Genomic DNA, 18,729 nt, shown 5'->3' with positions numbered 1-18,729 from the left:
AGGACAAAGCAGCCCACTTGATCAGCTCGGTGAGATTGTTCCTCATGTTACTCTTGTTGGTATGGTTGCTGTTAGTGAGTTTCCATTGGATGGTGTTGTAGGGTGTTGGTTGCAGTTCAGTAGGTCTGAAGAAGCCTTTGTAGTCATACGTCGGTTAACTGTAAATCTTTATTGACTCTTAGAACTATTTACAAATATACAGTAAAAGGTACAAGCTCAGAGCTGTCTCCATGCTTGCTGGTACACACAGCTCAGTCCCACAACAGACTGTCCCTGGGTGTGGGTCATGTGCTCTCTTACATCACTGTGTGGGCGGTACTGTACTCAACCCCACATTAACCCTAAATGTGCTGTACCCTTAGACTACACCTCCCCCCCCCCCCCCCCCCACCCCCCCAAGTCTTTATCTAATACATTTTAGGTGTTTATAGTTTACCGTATGTTTATATTGTTATTACTATCATACATTTACATTGTCATTGCTACATTATCACTACCCCATCTCCCCCCTTAAAGTCCTTGAATTCAAAGGTTCAGGCAGTCTGGAGACCTTATAACCCTTTCATATCTCATTCGCAGTACTGTTGGAGAATGGTAGGCTCTGTCACTGCTGGTTCTTCCTGTATGTTTGGAGGTTGTTCTGGCATCTGGTATGTTTTCATCCTTTTCTTCCATTCTTTCATGTTGAAGCTCACTTGGTCAGTTCGGCTATTGTGCTGGTCAGTGGTTGCTACCCTAACTCATTACTTGCGGGCTGAATGAACATTGTATTCATCTCCTTGTCATTTCTTTTGCTTCTTCTGTTGTCATGTGGATCGTCGCAATGTCGTCTGTGATAGAGGATGAGCATTCCTGTGACTAGAATGAGGTTTAGTGGTACATTCACCCCTGCATTTCACTGTTGGCAATGGATGGCTGCTACCAGGTTCAGCATCCTTTGTGGCTTTGGCATGCTGGCTGGGAGTTGCAACATATGTTTGGTGGTTTCCGTGTTGACCTGCTGTACCGTTGTTGGAGCTGGAGGTTGAGGCTCATCGGAATGCTTATCACTCTCTTTTACATCATCCACTGGAGATGTCGTGGTTACCTCCAGGGTGATTGTTGGTCTGACCATTGTAGGTTTTTCAGCACCTTTATTGAGAATGGACAAAGCTGCTCCGCAAAGCGAGAAGACAGTTCAGATTTGAAATCCCAGTCAGGATACTCATTTTTGTTTGAGTACTCGGGAACTTGCAGTTCTGTACGATTAACGACAGTGGTTGTCTTGACATCTTCTGCCATTTTAAGGAGATCCATGGCTACACAGGCATCTCTGCTCAAGAGAGAGAAAGGCCAGTTACGGATGACGTACATCAGCTCGAAGATTTGTTTACCGCCATGCCTTGGTGATTCCAGAATTATGCTTATGACTAGAAGCCAGATTCCTCCGGGTCCATAGAGTGGTGTGTTTGTTGTTTGAAGCCAGAGGTCTTTTAGCCATGGTTCTTTGTCTGACAGGACTGTTAATGTTGGCTCCAGTGTCTAATTTAAAATTTGTTAAATGCCCATTGACTGAAGTGTTCACATTCCAAAATGAGAAACCAAGACCTTTGACCTTACCCAAGAAGCATGGCTGTGTGTCTTCTGGGAGCAGTTTAGAATTCAGCAAAGGAGGACATAGAGATTGATCAAGAGGAGAAAGATAGAGAATGAGAGTAAACTTACAAGGACATAAAAGCAGACTATAAAAGCTTCTGTAAGTATGTAAAAAGAGAAAGATTAGTGAAGACAAATGTAGGTCCCTCACAGTCAACAACGGGAGAATTTGTAATAGAGAACAAGGAAATGCCAGAGCAATTAAACAACTACTTTAGTTCTGTCTTCACGGAAGAAGACACAAATCATTTCCCAGAAATACTCGTGAACCAAAGGTCTAGTGAGAAAGAGGAATTGAAGGAAATTAGTATTACTAAAACAATAGTGCTGGAGAAATTAATGGGACTGAAAGCTGATAAATCCCTAGGGCCCGATAATATACATCCCAGGGTACTAAAGGAGGTGACTATGGAAATAGTGGATGCGTTCGTTGTCATCTTCCAAAATTCTATAGATTCTGGAATAGTCTGTGCAGATTGGAGGGTGGCAAACGTAACTCCACTATTTAAAAAAGGAAGGGAGGGAGAAATCACCGAATTGCAGACCGGTCAGCCAAACATCAGTAGTAGGGAAAATGCTAGAGTCTATTATAAAGGATGTGATAACAGGACACTTAGAAAATATCAACAGGATTAGACAAAGTCAACATGGATTTATGAAAAGGAAATCATGTTTGACAAACCTACTGGAGTCTTTTGAGGACGTAACTAGCAGAATAGATAAGGGAGAACCATTGGATGTGGTGTATTTGGATTTTCAGAAAGCTTTTGATAAAGTCCCACATAAGAGGTTAGTGTGCAAAATTAAAGCACATGGGATTAGGGGTAATATATTGGCATGGATTGAGAATTGGTTAGCAGACGGGAAACAGAGAGTAGGAATAAATGGGTCTTTTTCAGAGTGGCAGGCGGTAACTACTGGGGTGCCACAGGAATCAGTGCTTCGGCCCCAGCTATTCCCAATATATATCAATGATTTGGATGAGGGAACCTCATGTATGTAATATTTCCAAATTTGCTGACAATACAAAACCAGGTGGGAATGTGAATGGTGAGAAGGATGTCATGAGGCTTCAAGGTGATTTAGACAATCACAGAATCTTCATTTATATAGCGCCTTTCACAACTTCAGGATGTCACAAAGTGCTGTACGAGTGTAGTCATTGTTATAATGGGAGGAAATTTAGGACATTACCTTAACACTTCCATACATCCCCACAGCCAATGAGTTACTTTAGTCAAGCAGTGATTGTTGTGCAGGCAGAGAATGTGGGTAATGGTGCAATCAACCTCCTTACTCAGTAAGATGGGGAGTGGACTTCCTGACTTTCTGGTATCAGACTGATTTCTTTGCTCTCCTCTCTAGACATGACTTTATTCCATAGGCCTGTAGTATTGCAGCTAGGTAGACCATAAGACATAGGAGCAGAAATTAGGCCATTCGGCCCATTGAGTCTGCTCTGCCATTCAATCATGGCTGATAAGTTTCTCAACCCCATTCTCCCGCCTTCGCCCCGTAACCTTTGATCCCCTTACCAATCAAGAACTGAATTCCAAAAAAAAAAATCCAAAAACAAAAAAAAGGTAAGCATTCATTTAGTTCAATGAACGGGCAAATACATGGCAGATGCAGTATAACGTGGATAAGTGTAAAGTTATCCACTTCAGTAGGAGAAACAATGGCAAAGAGTATTATTTAAATGTGATAGATTGGGAGATGTTGATGTACAAAGGGTCCTGGGTATCCTTGTACACCAATCACTGAAAGCAAGCATGCAGATGCAGCAAGCAATTAAAAAGGCAAATGGTATGTTGGTCTTCATTGCAAGAGGACTTGAGTACAGGAGCACAGATGTCTTACTGCAGCTATACAGGGCCTTAGTGAGACCACACCTGGAGTAGTGTGTGCAGTTTTAGTCTCCTTATCTAAGAAAGGATATACTTGTCATAGAGGGAGTGCAGCAAAATTTCACCAGACTGATTCCTGGCACGGCAGAATTGTCGTATGATGAGAGACTGGGCCGACTAGGCCTGTATTCACTGGAGTTTAGATGAATAAGAGGGGATCTCATTGAAACATATAAAATTCTGACAGGGTTGGACGGACTGGATGCAGGGATGATGTTTCCTCTGGCTGGGGAGTCTAGACAAGTGGTCACAGTCTCAGGATACGGGCTAGGCTATTTAGGAGAAGATGTGGAGGCCAAGTCACTGAATATATTTAAGAAGGAAATAGGTTTCTAGACTCTATAGGAGTCAAGACGTATGGGGAGAGAGCAGCACTATGATATTGAGATAGAGGATCAGCCATGATCGCATTGATTGATGGAGCAGGCTTGAAGGGCCAAATGGCCTACTCCTTTTCCTATTTTCTGTGTTTCCTGCAGTCTCAAGCTCATGGGTGATCTTTGGCCTTCTGTGCATTTCAGAGTTTTTGCCCTGCACAGTTTGCCATAGTATCCAATCCTGCTTCACCGTAAGCATTGGGCTGAAATTGCAGGATATTGATCTGGCCTGTGGGGGTGCTTTGCTCCACAGCGCTGGCATGGTCACTCTGCTGGTCAGTTTGGATATTGCTTTCCCTGGCCTGGAGTGTCCCTGTTGTCTTTGTTTCTTAACCAGCTGAAGTGTGTGTTGGCCTCTGCACCATGGTTTATTTTTTTCCCCTTAAAATGGTCCTGTGCTGTTGACAAGAGTTCTGACCTCCTAACTCTGGAGATTGCCTTTCCCAGGGTTAGATTTTCCTTTGCTTGCATGAGGTCAGAGAGTGTGTCATCTGCTACTCCTACCACTACTCTGTCTCTGATGAGTTCGGATTTTAAGTCTCTGTACTCGCAACCTTCTGCCAACCTGTACAGATCATTGATGAATGAATCGCTGATTCTTCTGGCTGCTGGACTCGCTTGTTAAATTTAGTTCTTTCAATCATTTTATTGTTTCTTGGATTAGAATAAACATTGAATGATTTTAGCACTTTTTCGAATTTAGCAAATGATTCATTGATTCCCTGTCTTACAATGGTGGCATCTGCAATTGGGCCTACTAAGTAAAGCAGTGTGTTAACCTGTTCTGCTTCTGACTTTTTGTCTAAACCTGAAGTGAAGCTGTATCTTAGGAATCTTTTCCTCCAAAATCCCTAATTATGTGATTGATCTAGGCCTTGGATTAATCCAAATTGATTTGGAAGTGTGGAATTCTGATGCATGGTTAAATTTTTTAAAGTGTATGTCCTGCTTTATGAGCGATCTGAATTTCAAGATAGCATCACCATTCAACTGGAGACAAAGGAATTTCCTGCAATTACCGGTTTTGGTGGGCTCAGCTGCAATGGCAATTGGGGGAAAAGAATCAAAAATGGAGGCCTGAAACAGCTGCCTGCAGAGTTCTCTTGCTCAGCATTTATGTTTAAAGTTGCAAATTCATCAAATCCTGGCTTTTGCTTACCTGGGTTTAAAAAGTCGCAATTCTCCCAGAGAATTCAAGTAATTATTTATAAAAATTTTTGGAGCAAGCTCAGATCCCACACGTTCAGGGGCCAAAACAAGGATTATGTTTTTAGTGACTGCTTTTTTCAAACTGCACTTCTGACTGTGAAAATTTTAAAGATTCACAGGACTTGCTGTAGCTTGGAATTTTAAAAGATTTAACTCATCCTTGCTAAATCTGCTGATTCTGTGCTCTGGGATTTGAAGCTAGACTTCCAAAGTTGATATAATGGTGTCTTCTGCTGCAGCAAGGAATTGAAAGTCCCTGACTTCAGCTTCTAAGTCTTTGTTTGGAGCTTTTTCCTGGCAAATTTTACTCTGCGCCTCTGCTTCTGGAGCTTCTTTTCAGATCAGAATGCTTTAGTAAATTTTTTCTCAGTCTTCTAGCATTTTAGTTTTTCTCTGCATTTTTCTGCAAGATTTTGGGCTTTTCCACAAGTTGCCATCAAGTTGTAGGGTGTTGGTTACAGTTCGGTCGGCCTGAAGAAGTCTTCATAGTCATATGTATATTAAGTCTTTGTTTACTCTTAGTACTATTTACAAATGTACACCAAAGGGTACAAGCTAGGAACTGTCTCCATGCTTGCTGGTACATACGGCTCTGTCCCGCAATAGACTGACCCTGGGTGCGGGTCATGTGCTCTCTTGCATCACTGTGTGGGTGGTACTGTAGTCAGCCTCACATTAACTCTATAAGTGCCAGACCCTTATACTACAGGTGAGGTTCATGTGTTGTCAGTTGGTGAGAATTGTTGCTGGTGGGATTGGTGCTGCCAGGATTGGTGTTGCTGCTAGGGTTGATGCTGCTGGGATTGGTTCTGCTGGTGGAATTGGTGCTGGGATTGGTTCTGCTGGTGGAATTGGTGCTGGGATTGGTTCTGCAGGTGGAATTGGTTCTGGGATTGGTTCTGCTGGTGGAATTGGTGCTGGGATTGGTTCTGCTGGTGGAATTGGTTCTGGGATTGGTTCTGCTGGTGGAATTGGTTCTGCCGGTGGAATTGGTGCTGGGATTGGTTCTGCTGGTGGAATTGGTGCTGGGGTGGGTTCTGCTGGTGGAATTGGTTCTGGGAGTGGTTCTGCTGGTGGAATTGGTTCTGGGAGTGGTTCTGCTGGTGGAATTGGTGCTGGGATTGGTTCTGCTGGTGGAATTGGTTCTGGGATTGGTTCTGCTGGTGGAATTGGTTCTGCCGGTGGAATTGGTGCTGGGATTGGTTCTGCTGGTGGAATTGGTGCTGGGGTGGGTTCTGCTGGTGGAATTGGTTCTGGGAGTGGTTCTGCTGGTGGAATTGGTTCTGGGAGTGGTTCTGCTGGTGGAATTGGTGCTGGGATTGGTTCTGCTGGTGGAATTGATTCTGCTGGTGGAATTGGTGCTGGGATTGGTTCTGCTGGTGAAATTGATTCTGCTGGTGGAATTGGTGCTGGGATTGGTTCTGCTGGTGGATTTGGTGCTGCTGGGATTAGTATTCCTGCTGGGATTCCTCTGCCTCCTTGCAGACTTCCCCATTGGCCCCGCTGGTTGCCAGTAGCTGGGATATTCTCTCTCTCTCTCTCCCTGTACCCGGCGCCTGCAGTGACTTTCCCGAGGCGGCGGCCGATGGCCCGGGCCAGTTACCGAGAGGAAGGGGCTGGGACCCGGGAGCTGGCATTGCAGCTGCTGATGCCCCAATAGAGGGAGAAGCTGCAGCCAGTCGGTGAAAGGGATCGGGAGTGGCGGCGCTGCCTGGCTCGCCGCGGTTCAGGGGGATGCTGTCGGATTGTGGGGCTGCAGCGGCCGCTCCGAGGATGAGAGGAGCCGGGAAGCTGCTCCATCTGCTCCTTATCTGCCCCTTCTCCAGGGGTTTGCAGGTACCGGTACCGGGGGGAGTGGGTGGAGGGGATGGGGCTGAGCCCGGCACCGGGATGGGATGCGGAATTTAATCAGATGTTGTTTTGCAGATTAAATCAGTTGATCTGAATGTTCTTCAGGGTCCAAGGAGAGGATTTGCCCCCAGCCTGGAGGCCCCTCCTGGACACCAGCCTCAGCCTGGGGGTCTCCCTCCTCCCGTCTCACCCCCACATTCGGCACCACAGAGAGTCCGAGCAGCAGAAGCTGATTCATTGCCGGGCCCCCTGATGGTTTCAGTGTATTTACAATCACTGGCAGCCGAACCCTGGAGGCCCCGACAGTGGGGTCGGATTGTGCAGAATATTAGCCCTTATGCAAATGCAGATGGTCATGTAAAACATTTTAGCAGAAGATTATTCAGCCGTGGCTCAGTAGGTGGCACTTGGGTCTCTGAAGTGGGGCCTGGATTTACAATATTCTGAATCAAAAGATTTCAGCCGATAATCTAGGTTGACACATCAGTGCAGTACAAAGAGCATAGTACTGTGATAGTTACAGTAACCAACAGGGCACTGTGATAGTTACAGTAACCAACAGGGCACTGTGATAGGAACAGTAACCAACAGGGCACTGTGATAGTTACAGTAACCAACAGGGCACTGTGATAGTTACACTGTACAGATCAAAATGAAAGGCTGTAAATGATTGTAATATTGTCTGTACTGATGCACCTGGTGATACATTTTGTAAAAGTTTAACCTGGATTGTACCCTTGTAATGTTGTTTTTGAAATGGTTTTGAATGTGATTGAAGATTTTTTATGAATAAAGTATATTTTTACAAAAAAAAAACCAACAGGGCACTGTGATAGTTACTTCTCGGCCTTTTGGCTAAGATCAAGTGTTGCAGGGGCGACACCATGGTCCTGCCAAGGCAAGGTCGGGATGGAAGGGCGATAACCAATCGCAATCCAAATCCATACCGTGGGCTACCTATCACCGTCTGAGTCACGGTGAACCACAGCGAAGGAGGATCACCTATGGATCGGGGCTTCTTCACCAGGAGGATCCTGTTGAAGGCGTGCGGCTTCCAAGCTACGGAGATCTTCACCCTGCACGACTCCCGCAAAGGCGGTTATTTTGACGTGACGTTCAAGCGGGTGGCAGACTGCGTCCGGCTCCTGAGGGTGTTCGAGGAGAAGAGAGACCTGCCGGAGATGAAGATCCTGACGGCGGAGCCGCACTTTTCTCTGCCGTTGCAACGGGAACGTGAGGTGATGGTGCATGTGTACAACCCCTTCGTCCCTGTCGCCGACGTGGTCACCTTCCTCACCAGGTACTTCGATAAGGTGGGGAGCGGCACCGAGATTCGAGACGACTTGGGGATCTGGACAGGCAAACGCCTGTTTAAGGTCACGCTAAAGACCGATGGTAAGGGAGCCATTTTCCACCCTCCTTCCAGTTTCGCAATCGGGGGAAACCGTGGCTACCTGGTCTACGCTGGGCAACCCAAGCATTGTCGCTCATGCGGCAAGGCTGGTCATGTGGCGGCCAACTGCAGCGCCTCCCTCTGCAAGATCTGCAAACAGGAAGGGCACCAGACAAAAGACTGCAAACAGGCCAAGTGCTGCAACCTGTGTGGCGAGGCAAGTCACCTCTACAGGACCTGCCCCAAACGCTGCCGTACTTACGCACAGGCAGCCAAAGCCGACCAGGGGGAAGCAGAAGAAATGTTCCGTGTCACTCCAACCACCAAGGCCCCCAGGGAGCTCAACGGGACAAAGGAGGACACAGAGAGAGACAAGGTGGAGAAAGAGATTGAGGCAACAGAGAGCCAAGCAACAGCACTACCCCCTGAACCTCCCAGTCCTCAGGACAGCGAATCAATGGAGGAGGAGGCAGCAGTGGAAAAGCAGCAGGGGGAGTGGCGGACGGTGATGAACAAGAAAAGTAAGAGGGAGCGAAGAAGAAGCAAGGGCGTTTCCCAGAGAAGCGGCAAGAGGCGTCTCCCATCCGACACGGATGACAAGGGCAGCAGCTCTTCGGATGATGAAGTGCCAGAGCGGCACCGACAGAAGAGGCGGCAAAGCTCCAGGGCGTTGGAGGACGAGACACCCGAGCTCCAGAAAATTGGAGACAACAAGGAGACCAGCGCACCCCAACTTTGCCTGCAACCTGAGGAGGCCAGTGCACCACAGCCCCTGGAATCTGGGAGCAGTGAGGCAATCATCGCACCCCAGCTCCAGGAAGCCGGGAACAGCAACACCCCAGAGGGGGTGAGTTTTGGAGAAGCTTCTCCAGCAAAGGTCATCTCAAAACCCGCTCTCTACGTGAACCTCCAGATGCCACCGGAGCAGAACACGGCCAAGGAGATCTACCTCAGCCCATCCAAAGTGAAGGAATTTGAGCTCACTACGGGTATGAAGGAGCAGACTAAAGGTCTGGGACTCTCAGAGACAGTGGGTTTGGTAGGAGAATAAATGCTTTAAAATGGGTTTAAAGATTGTATCCATAAATGTGCGTAGCATTAAATCTACTACGCGATGTGTTGCGACCTTGGACTACCTAGCCAAGGTCAAAGCTGACCTGTTGTTTCTGCAGGAGTGTGCGATACCGCACCTCAGCTCCTACAGGCAATGGTCACGATGGTGGTCCCACGGGCCATCGATCTGGTCGGGCGGAAACGACTCTCGTTCCTCCGGCCTGGGTATTCTGCTGCGGGGAGGCAACTTCACCGTCTCCGAGGTCAAGGAGGTGGTGGGCGGGCGCCTCCTCGTAGCAGACGTAATGTACAAGAACGCTCCACTCCGGTTAATTAACGTGTATGGCCCGGCACAAGGGGCTGAGCGGCTGGAGGTTTTTCAGCAGCTCCCACTGCTGCTGGCGACCTCCAGGCCGGTCATTCTGGGCGGGGACTTCAACTGCATCATCGATGCGGCTGGACGATCCGGCAGGGCCGGAAGCAGATTGGACGCTACGTCCAGATCCCTGATGGAAACAGTTAAGGATGCCAAGCTGCACGACGTCTTCAGCAACCTTGCAGACGGAGCGCAGCGTAGATACACCTGGTCGCGGCCAGACGGGTCCATTCGTTCCAGGATAGACTTCCTGTTTGTGTCCCGTGCATTCACAGTCAGATCCACCGAGGTCAAGCCGGTGTTCTTCTCTGACACTGCCTCCTACTGGCGGACTGCCACTTGGAGAAGGACCTGAGGGTGGGCAGGGGGGCATGGAAGCTAAATGTGCAACTGCTGACCCCAGAGAACATTGAGGAGCTCAAGAGGGATTACAAAGGTTGGAGAACCGTGAAACCCCTCTTTGAGTCCCTGACACACTGGTGGGAAGTGATCAAGGGAAGCATCAAGAGGTTTTTCATCCGCAAAGGCACCCAGAAAGCTAGAAAGGAACAGAGGGAAATGTCCCGACTCCAGAAAAAGATGCAGAATCTGCTCCGGCTGCAGTCGATGGGGGTCGATGTCAAGGAGGAGCTCCAAGAGGTGAAGGGCCAGCAAGCCTCGCACTTTGCCTCGGAGGCCTCCAAGATCATCTTCCGTTCCAGGGTCCGCTCCGTGGAGCAGGATGAGACGTGCTCACGTTTCTTCTTCCAAAAGGTACACAGAGAGCGCTCTGTGATCAGCAGCCTGAAGGAAGAAGACGGCTCAGTAAAGTCATCACGGTCCGACATTCTGAGGATCAGCAAATCCTTTTATGCCGGACTGTATGACGTGAAGCCCACGGACAGCACGGCCTCCCAGTCCTTCCTGTCCTCTATCACGGAGGTCTTAGACCACAGTACGCGGGAGAGCCTGGACAAACCGCTAACTCCTGACGAACTGACTAAGGCCCTCGAGTCCTTCGAGAAGAGTAAAACCCCCGGAAGTGACGGCTTGCCGGCGGAGTTGTATTCGGCTCTGTGGGACTTGATCGGCCCAGACCTGCTAGAAGTGTACGAGAGTATGCTCCTGGCCGGCAGCATGTCAGAATCCATGAGGAAAGGCATCATCACCCTCATCTACAAGCACAAGGGGGAAAGGGAGGAAATTAGAAATTGGCGACCCATTTCACTGTTGAATGTGGACTATAAGATTCTGTCCAAGGTCATCGCCAACCGGGTCAAATCCGCTCTGGAATTGGTGATTCACCCTGACCAGACCTGCTCTGTGCCAGGCAGGAAGATCTCTGACAGCCTGGCGCTGCTCAGGGATACGATTGCCTATGTACAGGACAGGGGTGTGGATACCTGCCTCATCAGCTTGGATCAGGAGAAGGCCTTTGACAGAATATCGCACACCTACATGGGGGATGTGCTCTCCAAAATGGGGTTTGGGGAGGGAATTCGAAATTGGATCCAACTGCTCTACACTAACATCAGTAGCGCAGTCTCAATCAATGGGTGGGAAACAGATAGCTTTCCGATTAAATCTGGAGTCAGGCAGGGCTGCCCTCTCTCGCCTGTCCTTTTCGTGTGTTGCATAGAACCCTTTGCCGAGTCCATCAGGAAGGATCCGGGCATAAGAGGAGTGACGATCCCAGGCAGTGGAGGCACTCAGGTAAAAGCCTCCCTGTACATGGACGACGTCGCCGTCTTCTGCTCAGATCCGCTGTCGGTGCGCAGACTGATGCACATCTGCGACCAGTTCGAACTGGCCTCGGGAGCCAAGGTAAATCGTGGGAAGAGCGAGGCCATGTTCTTTGGGAACTGGGCTGACCGATCCTTTGTCCCCTTCACTGTCAGGGCTGACGGCCTGAAGGTGCTGGGGATATGGTTCGGAGGGACCGGGGCATGCGTTAGAAACTGGAAGGAGCGAGTGGCTATGGTGAAAAGGAAACTGGGCATGTGGGAGCGACGCTCCCTCTCCATTGCGGGTAAGAACCTGGTCATCAGGAGTGAGGTACTCTCGCTGTTGCTGTACGTGGCGCAGGTCTGGCCCATTCCAGACTCCTGCGCGACGGCGATCACTCGAGCCATCTTCCGCTTTATCTGGAGGTCGAAAATGGATCGTGTCCGCAGGGACGCGATGTACAAGCCTCTAGATAAAGGGGGAAAAAACGTGCCCAACATCGCCCTCATACTGATGGCCACCTTTGTGTGTGGCTGCATCAAGCGGTGCGTAGACCCTCAGTACGCAAACACCAAGTGTCACTACGTGCTGAGGTTCTACCTGTCCCCGGTGTTGCGAAGGATGGGTCTGGCCACGCTGCCGCGGAACGCTCCAAGTAGTTGGACCGTGCCGTACCACCTGTCCCTGGTGGAAAAATTTATGCAGAAAAACACCTTTGACCACAAGTCCATCAGGCAGTGGTCAGCACGTAACGTCCTAGAGGCCCTGAGGGAAAAGGAGAGGGTGGACCCTGTGGGATGGTTCCCCGAGCAGACTGTCAAAGTCATTTGGCAGAATGCCTCATCGCCAGAACTTTCCAACAAGCACCAAGACGTAGCTTGGCTGGTGGTGAGAAAGGCCCTCCCCGTCAGATCCTTCCTACACGCCAGGAGTCTCACCCCCTCTGCACGTTGCCCTCGAGGTGGCTGCGGTGGGGAAGAGACCGTTGTTCACCTCCTTGTGGATTGTGCCTTTGCAAAGAAAGTCTGGAGAGAGATGCAGTGGTTGCTGTCGAGGTTCATCCCGAGCAGTTCTGTGACACAGGACTCTGTGCTCTACGGGCTGTTCCCAGGGACACACACCGAGACAAACATCAACTGCAGCTGGAGGATCATCAACTCGGTGAAAGAGGCGCTTTGGTCTGCCCGAAACTTGTTGGTCTTCCAGCACAAAGAGTTGTCCCCGACCGATTGTTGCGGACTGGCACAATCCAAAGTCCAGGACTACGTGCTGAGGGACGCACTAAAGCTTGGGGCAGCTGCCGCAAAGGCGCAATGGGGAAGGGTCGCTGTCTAAGACCTTTCTACCACAGCGCACCGAGAGACTGGGAACTATTTAGAGCCCCTCGGGCTGTACAGATCAAAATGAAAGGCTGTAAATGATTGTAATATTGTTTGTACTGATGCACCTGGTGATACATTTTGTAAAAGTTTAACCCTGGATTGTACCCTTGTAATGTTGTTTTTGAAATGGTTTTGAATGTGATTGAAGATATTTTATGAATAAAGTATATTTTTACAAAAAAAAAAAAACAGGGCACTGTGATAGTTACAGTAACCAACAGGGCACTGTGATAGTTACAGTAACCAACAGGGCACTGTGATAGTTACAGTAACTAACAGGGCACTGTGATAGGGACAGTAACCAACAGGGCACTGTGATAGTTACAGTAACCAACAGGGCACTGTGATAGTTACAGTAACCAACAGGGCACTGTGATAGTTACAGTAACCAACAGGGCACTGTGATAGTTACAGTAACCAACAGGGCACTGTGATAGTTACAGTAACCAACAGGGCACTGTGATAGTTACAGTAACCAACAGGGCACTGTGATAGTTACAGTAACCAACAGGGCACTGTGATAGTTACAGTAACCAACAGGGCACTGTGATAGTTACAGTAACCAACAGGGCACTGTGATAGTTACAGTAACCAACAGGGCACTGTGATAGGGACAGTAACCAACAGGGCACTGTGATAGTTACAGTAACCAACAGGGCACTGTGATAGTTACAGTAACCAACAGGGCACTGTGATAGTTACAGTAACCAACAGGGCACTGTGATAGGAACAGTAACCAACAGGGCACTGTGATAGTTACAGTAACCAACAGGGCACTGTGATAGGAACAGTAACCAACAGGGCACTGTGATAGGGACAGTAACCTACAGGGCACTGTGATAGGAACAGTAACCAACAGGGTACTGTGATAGTTACAGTAACCAACAGGGCACTGTGATAGGAACAGTAACCAACAGGGCACTGTGATAGGAACAGTAACCAACAGGGCACTGTGATAGGAACAGTAACCTACAGGGCACTGTGATAGGAACAGTAACCAACAGGGCACTGTGATAGGAACAGTAACCAACAGGGCAATGTGATAGGAACAGTAACCAACAGGGCACTGTGATAGGAACAGTAACCTACAGGGCACTGTGATAGGAACAGTAACCAACAGGGCACTGTGATAGGAACAGTAACCTACAGGGCACTGTGATAGGAACAGTAACCAACAGGGCACTGTGATAGGAACAGTAACCAACAGGGCACTGTGATAGGAACAGTAACCAACAGGGCACTGTGATAGGAACAGTAACCAACAGGGCACTGTGATAGGAACAGTAACCAACAGGGCACTTTGATAGGAACAGTAACCAACAGGGCACTGTGATAGGAACAGTAACCAACAGAGCACTGTGATAGGAACAGTAACCAACAGGGCACTGTGATAGGAACAGTAACCTACAGGGCACTGTGATAGGAACAGTAACCAAAAGGGCACTGTGATAGGAACAGTAACCAACAGGGCACTGTGATAGGAACAGTAACCAGCAGAGCACTGTGATAGGGACAGTAACCAACAGGGCACTGTGATAGGAACAGTAAACGACAGGGCACTGTGATAGGAACAGTAACCAACAGGGCACTGTGATAGGAACAGTAACCAACAGGGCAGTGTGATAGGAACAGTAAACAACAGGGTACTGTGATAGGAACAGTAACCAACAGGGCACTGTGATAGGAACAGTAACCTACAGGGCACTGTGATAGGAACAGTAACCAACCGGGCAGTGTGATAGGAACAGTAACCAACAGGGCAAGTGATAGGAACAGTAACCAACAGGGCACTGTGATAGGGACAGTAACCAACAGGGCAATGTGATAGGAACAGTAACCAACAGGGCAATGTGATAGGAACAGTAACCAACAGGGTAATGTGATAGGAACAGTAACCAACAGGGCACTGTGATAGGAACAGTAACCAACAGGGCACTGTGATAGGAACAGTAACCAACAGGGCACTGTGATAGGAACAGTAACCAACAGGGCAATGTGATAGGAACAGTAACCAACAGGGCACTGTGATAGGAACAGTAACCTACAGGGCACTGTGATAGGAACAGTAACCAACAGGGCACTGTGATAGGAACAGTAACCTACAGGGCACTGTGATAGGAACAGTAACCAACAGGGCACTGTGATAGGAACAGTAACCAACAGGGCAGTGTGATAGGAACAGTAACCAACAGGGCACTGTGATAGGAACAGTAACCAACAGGGCACTGTGATAGGAACAGTAACCAACAGGGCACTTTGATAGGAACAGTAACCAACAGGGCACTGTGATAGGAACAGTAACCAACAGAGCACTGTGATAGGAACAGTAACCAACAGGGCACTGTGATAGGAACAGTAACCTACAGGGCACTGTGATAGGAACAGTAACCAAAAGGGCACTGTGATAGGAACAGTAACCAACAGGGCACTGTGATAGGAACAGTAACCAACAGAGCACTGTGATAGGGACAGTAACCAACAGGGCACTGTGATAGGAACAGTAAACAACAGGGCACTGTGATAGGAACAGTAACCAACAGGGCACTGTGATAGGAACAGTAACCAACAGGGCACTGTGATAGGAACAGTAAACAACAGGGTACTGTGATAGGAACAGTAACCAACAGGGCACTGTGATAGGAACAGTAACCTACAGGGCACTGTGATAGGAACAGTAACCAACCGGGCAGTGTGATAGGAACAGTAACCAACAGGGCAATGTGATAGGAACAGTAACCAACAGGGCACTGTGATAGGGACAGTAACCAACAGGGCAATGTGATAGGAACAGTAACCAACAGGGCAATGTGATAGGGACAGTAACCAACAGGGTAATGTGATAGGAACAGTAACCAACAGGGCACTGTGATAGGAACAGTAACCAACAGGGCACTGTGATAGGAACAGTAACCAACTGGGCACTGTGATAGGAACAGTAACCAACAGGGCACTGTGATAGGAACAGTAACCAACAGGGCAATGTGATAGGAACAGTAACCAAAGGGCACTGTGATAGGGGCAGTAACCAACAGGGTACTGTGATAGTTACAGTAACCAACAGGGCACTGTGATAGGAACAGTAACCAACAGGGCACTGTGATGGCAAAAGTAACCAACAGGGCACTGTGATAGGAACAGTAACCAACAGGGCACTGTGATAGGAACAGTAACCTACAGGGCACTGTGATAGGAACAGTAACCAACAGGGCACTGTGATAGGAACAGTAACCAACAGGGCAATGTGATAGGAACAGTAACCAACAGAGCACTGTGATAGGGACAGTAACCAACAGGGCAATGTGATAGGAACCGTAACCAACAGGGCACTGTGATAGGGACAGTAACCAACAGGGCAATGTGATAGGAACAGTAACCAACAGGGCACTGTGATAGGAACAGTAACCAACAGGGCACTGTGATAGGAACAGTAACCAACTGGGCACTGTGATAGGAACAATAACCAACAGGGCACTGTGATAGGAACAGTAACCAACAGGGCAATGTGATAGGAGCAGTAACCAACAGGGCACTGTGATAGGGACAGTAACCAACAGGGCAATGTGATAGGAACAGTAACCAACAGGGCACTGTGATAGGAACAGTAACCAACAGGGCACTGTGATAGGAACAGTAACCAACAGGGCACTGTGATAGGAACAGTAACCAACAGGGCAGTGTGATAGGAACAGTAACCAAAGGGCAGTGTGATAGGGACAGTAACCAAAGGGCAGTGTGATAGGGACAGTAACCAACAGGGCACTGTGATAGGAACAGTAAGCAAAGGGCAGTGTGATAGGAACAGTAACCAAAGGGCACTGTGATAGGGGCAGTAACCAACAGGGTACTGTGATAGGAACAGTAACCAACAGGGCACTGTGATAGTTACAGTAACCAACAGGGCACTGTGATAGGAACAGTAACCAACAGGGCACTGTGATAGCAACAGTAACCAACAGGGCACTGTGATAGGAACAGTAATCAACAGGGCACTGTGATAGGAACAGTAACCAACAGGGCAATGTGATAGGAACAGTAACCAACAGGGCAATGTGATAGGAGCAGTAACCATCAAGGCACTGTGATAGGAACAGTAACCAACAGGGCAATGTGATGGGGACAGTAACCAACAGGGCACTGTGATAGGAACAGTAACCAACAGAGCACTGTGATAGGAAGAGTAACCAACAGGGCAGTGTGATAGGAACAGTAACCAACAGGGCACTGTGATAGGAACAGTAACCTAAAGGGCACTGTGATGGGGACAGTAACCAACAGGGCACTGTGATAGGAACAGTAACCAACAGGGCACTGTGATGGGGACAGTAACCAACAGGGCATTGTGATAGGAACAGTAACCAACAGGGCACTGTGATAGTTACAGTAACCAACAGGGCACTGTGATAGGAACAGTAACCAACAAGGCACTGTGATAGGGACAGTAACCTACAGGGCACTGTGATAGGAACAGTAACCAACAGGGTACTGTGATAGTTACAGTAACCAACAGGGCACTGTGATAGGAACAGTAACCAACAGGGCACTGTGATAGGAACAGTAACCAACAGGGCACTGTGATAGGAACAGTAACCTACAGGGCACTGTGATAGGAACAGTAACCAACAGGGCACTGTGATAGGAACAGTAACCAACAGGGCAATGTGATAGGAACAGTAACCAACAGGGCACTGTGATAGGAACAGTAACCTACAGGGCACTGTGATAGGAACAGTAAACAACAGGGCACTGTGATAGGAACAGTAACCTACAGGGCACTGTGATAGGAACAGTAACCAACAGGGCACTGTGATAGGAACAGTAACCAACAGGGCACTGTGATAGGAACAGTAACCAACAGGGCACTGTGATAGGAACAGTAACCAACAGGGCACTGTGATAGGAACAGTAACCAACAGGGCACTGTGATAGGAACAGTAACCAACAGGGCACTGTGATAGGAACAGTAACCAACAGAGCACTGAGATAGGAACAGTAACCAACAGGGCACTGTGATAGGAACAGTAACCTACAGGGCACTGTGATAGGAACAGTAACCAAAAGGGCACTGTGATAGGAACAGTAACCAACAGGGCACTGTGATAGGAACAGTAACCAACAGAGCACTGTGATAGGGACAGTAACCAACAGGGCACTGTGATAGGAACAGTAACCAACAGAGCACTGTGATAGGGACAGTAACCAACAGGGCAATGTGATAGGAACAGTAACCAACAGGGCACTGTGATAGTTACAGTAACCAACAGGGCACTGTGATAGTTACAGTAACCAACAGGGCACTGTGATAGTTACAGTAACCAACAGGGCACTGTGATAGTTACAGTAACCAACAGGGCACTGTGATAGTTACAGTAACCAACAGGGCACTGTGATAGTTACAGTAACCAACAGGGCACTGTGATAGGGACAGTAACCAACAGGGCACTGTGATAGTTACAGTAACCAACAGGGCACTGTGATAGTTACAGTAACCAACAGGGCACTGTGATAGTTACAGTAACCAACAGGGCACTGTGATAGGAACAGTAACCAACAGGGCACTGTGATAGTTACAGTAACCAACAGGGCACTGTGATAGGAACAGTAACCAACAGGGCACTGTGATAGGGACAGTAACCTACAGGGCACTGTGATAGGAACAGTAACCAACAGGGTACTGTGATAGTTACAGTAACCAACAGGGCACTGTGATAGGAACAGTAACCAACAGGGCACTGTGATAGGAACAGTAACCAACAGGGCACTGTGATAGGAACAGTAACCTACAGGGCACTGTGATAGGAACAGTAACCAACAGGGCACTGTGATAGGAACAGTAACCAACAGG

The 18,729-nt window shown here is 48.4% G+C and overlaps 1 protein-coding gene across 2 annotated transcripts in view; it reads left to right on the top strand.

Moving 5' to 3' along the window:
- dipk1b (divergent protein kinase domain 1B) overlaps positions 1-18,729 on the top strand; it is a 154,227-nt gene that overhangs the window by 53,518 nt on the left and 81,980 nt on the right. Inside the window, exon 1 of one of the 2 annotated variants that reach the window (XM_078550265.1) lies at positions 6,621-6,964. The exons of the other annotated variant lie outside the window; for it this stretch is intronic. Coding sequence (XP_078406391.1) covers positions 6,863-6,964 — 102 coding nt within the window. The 5' untranslated portion in view covers positions 6,621-6,862. Of the gene's footprint in view, positions 1-6,620; positions 6,965-18,729 lie in introns of those variants that run through there. 2 annotated transcript variants of the gene reach the window in all.

The sequence above is a fragment of the Cetorhinus maximus genome, chromosome 10 (genome assembly GCF_964194155.1).
Source record: "Cetorhinus maximus chromosome 10, sCetMax3.hap1.1, whole genome shotgun sequence".
NCBI classification, from domain to species: Eukaryota; Metazoa; Chordata; class Chondrichthyes; order Lamniformes; family Cetorhinidae; genus Cetorhinus; species Cetorhinus maximus.
Note: the sequence above shows the minus strand (reverse complement) of the source record. Positions and strands in the feature narration are given on the sequence as shown.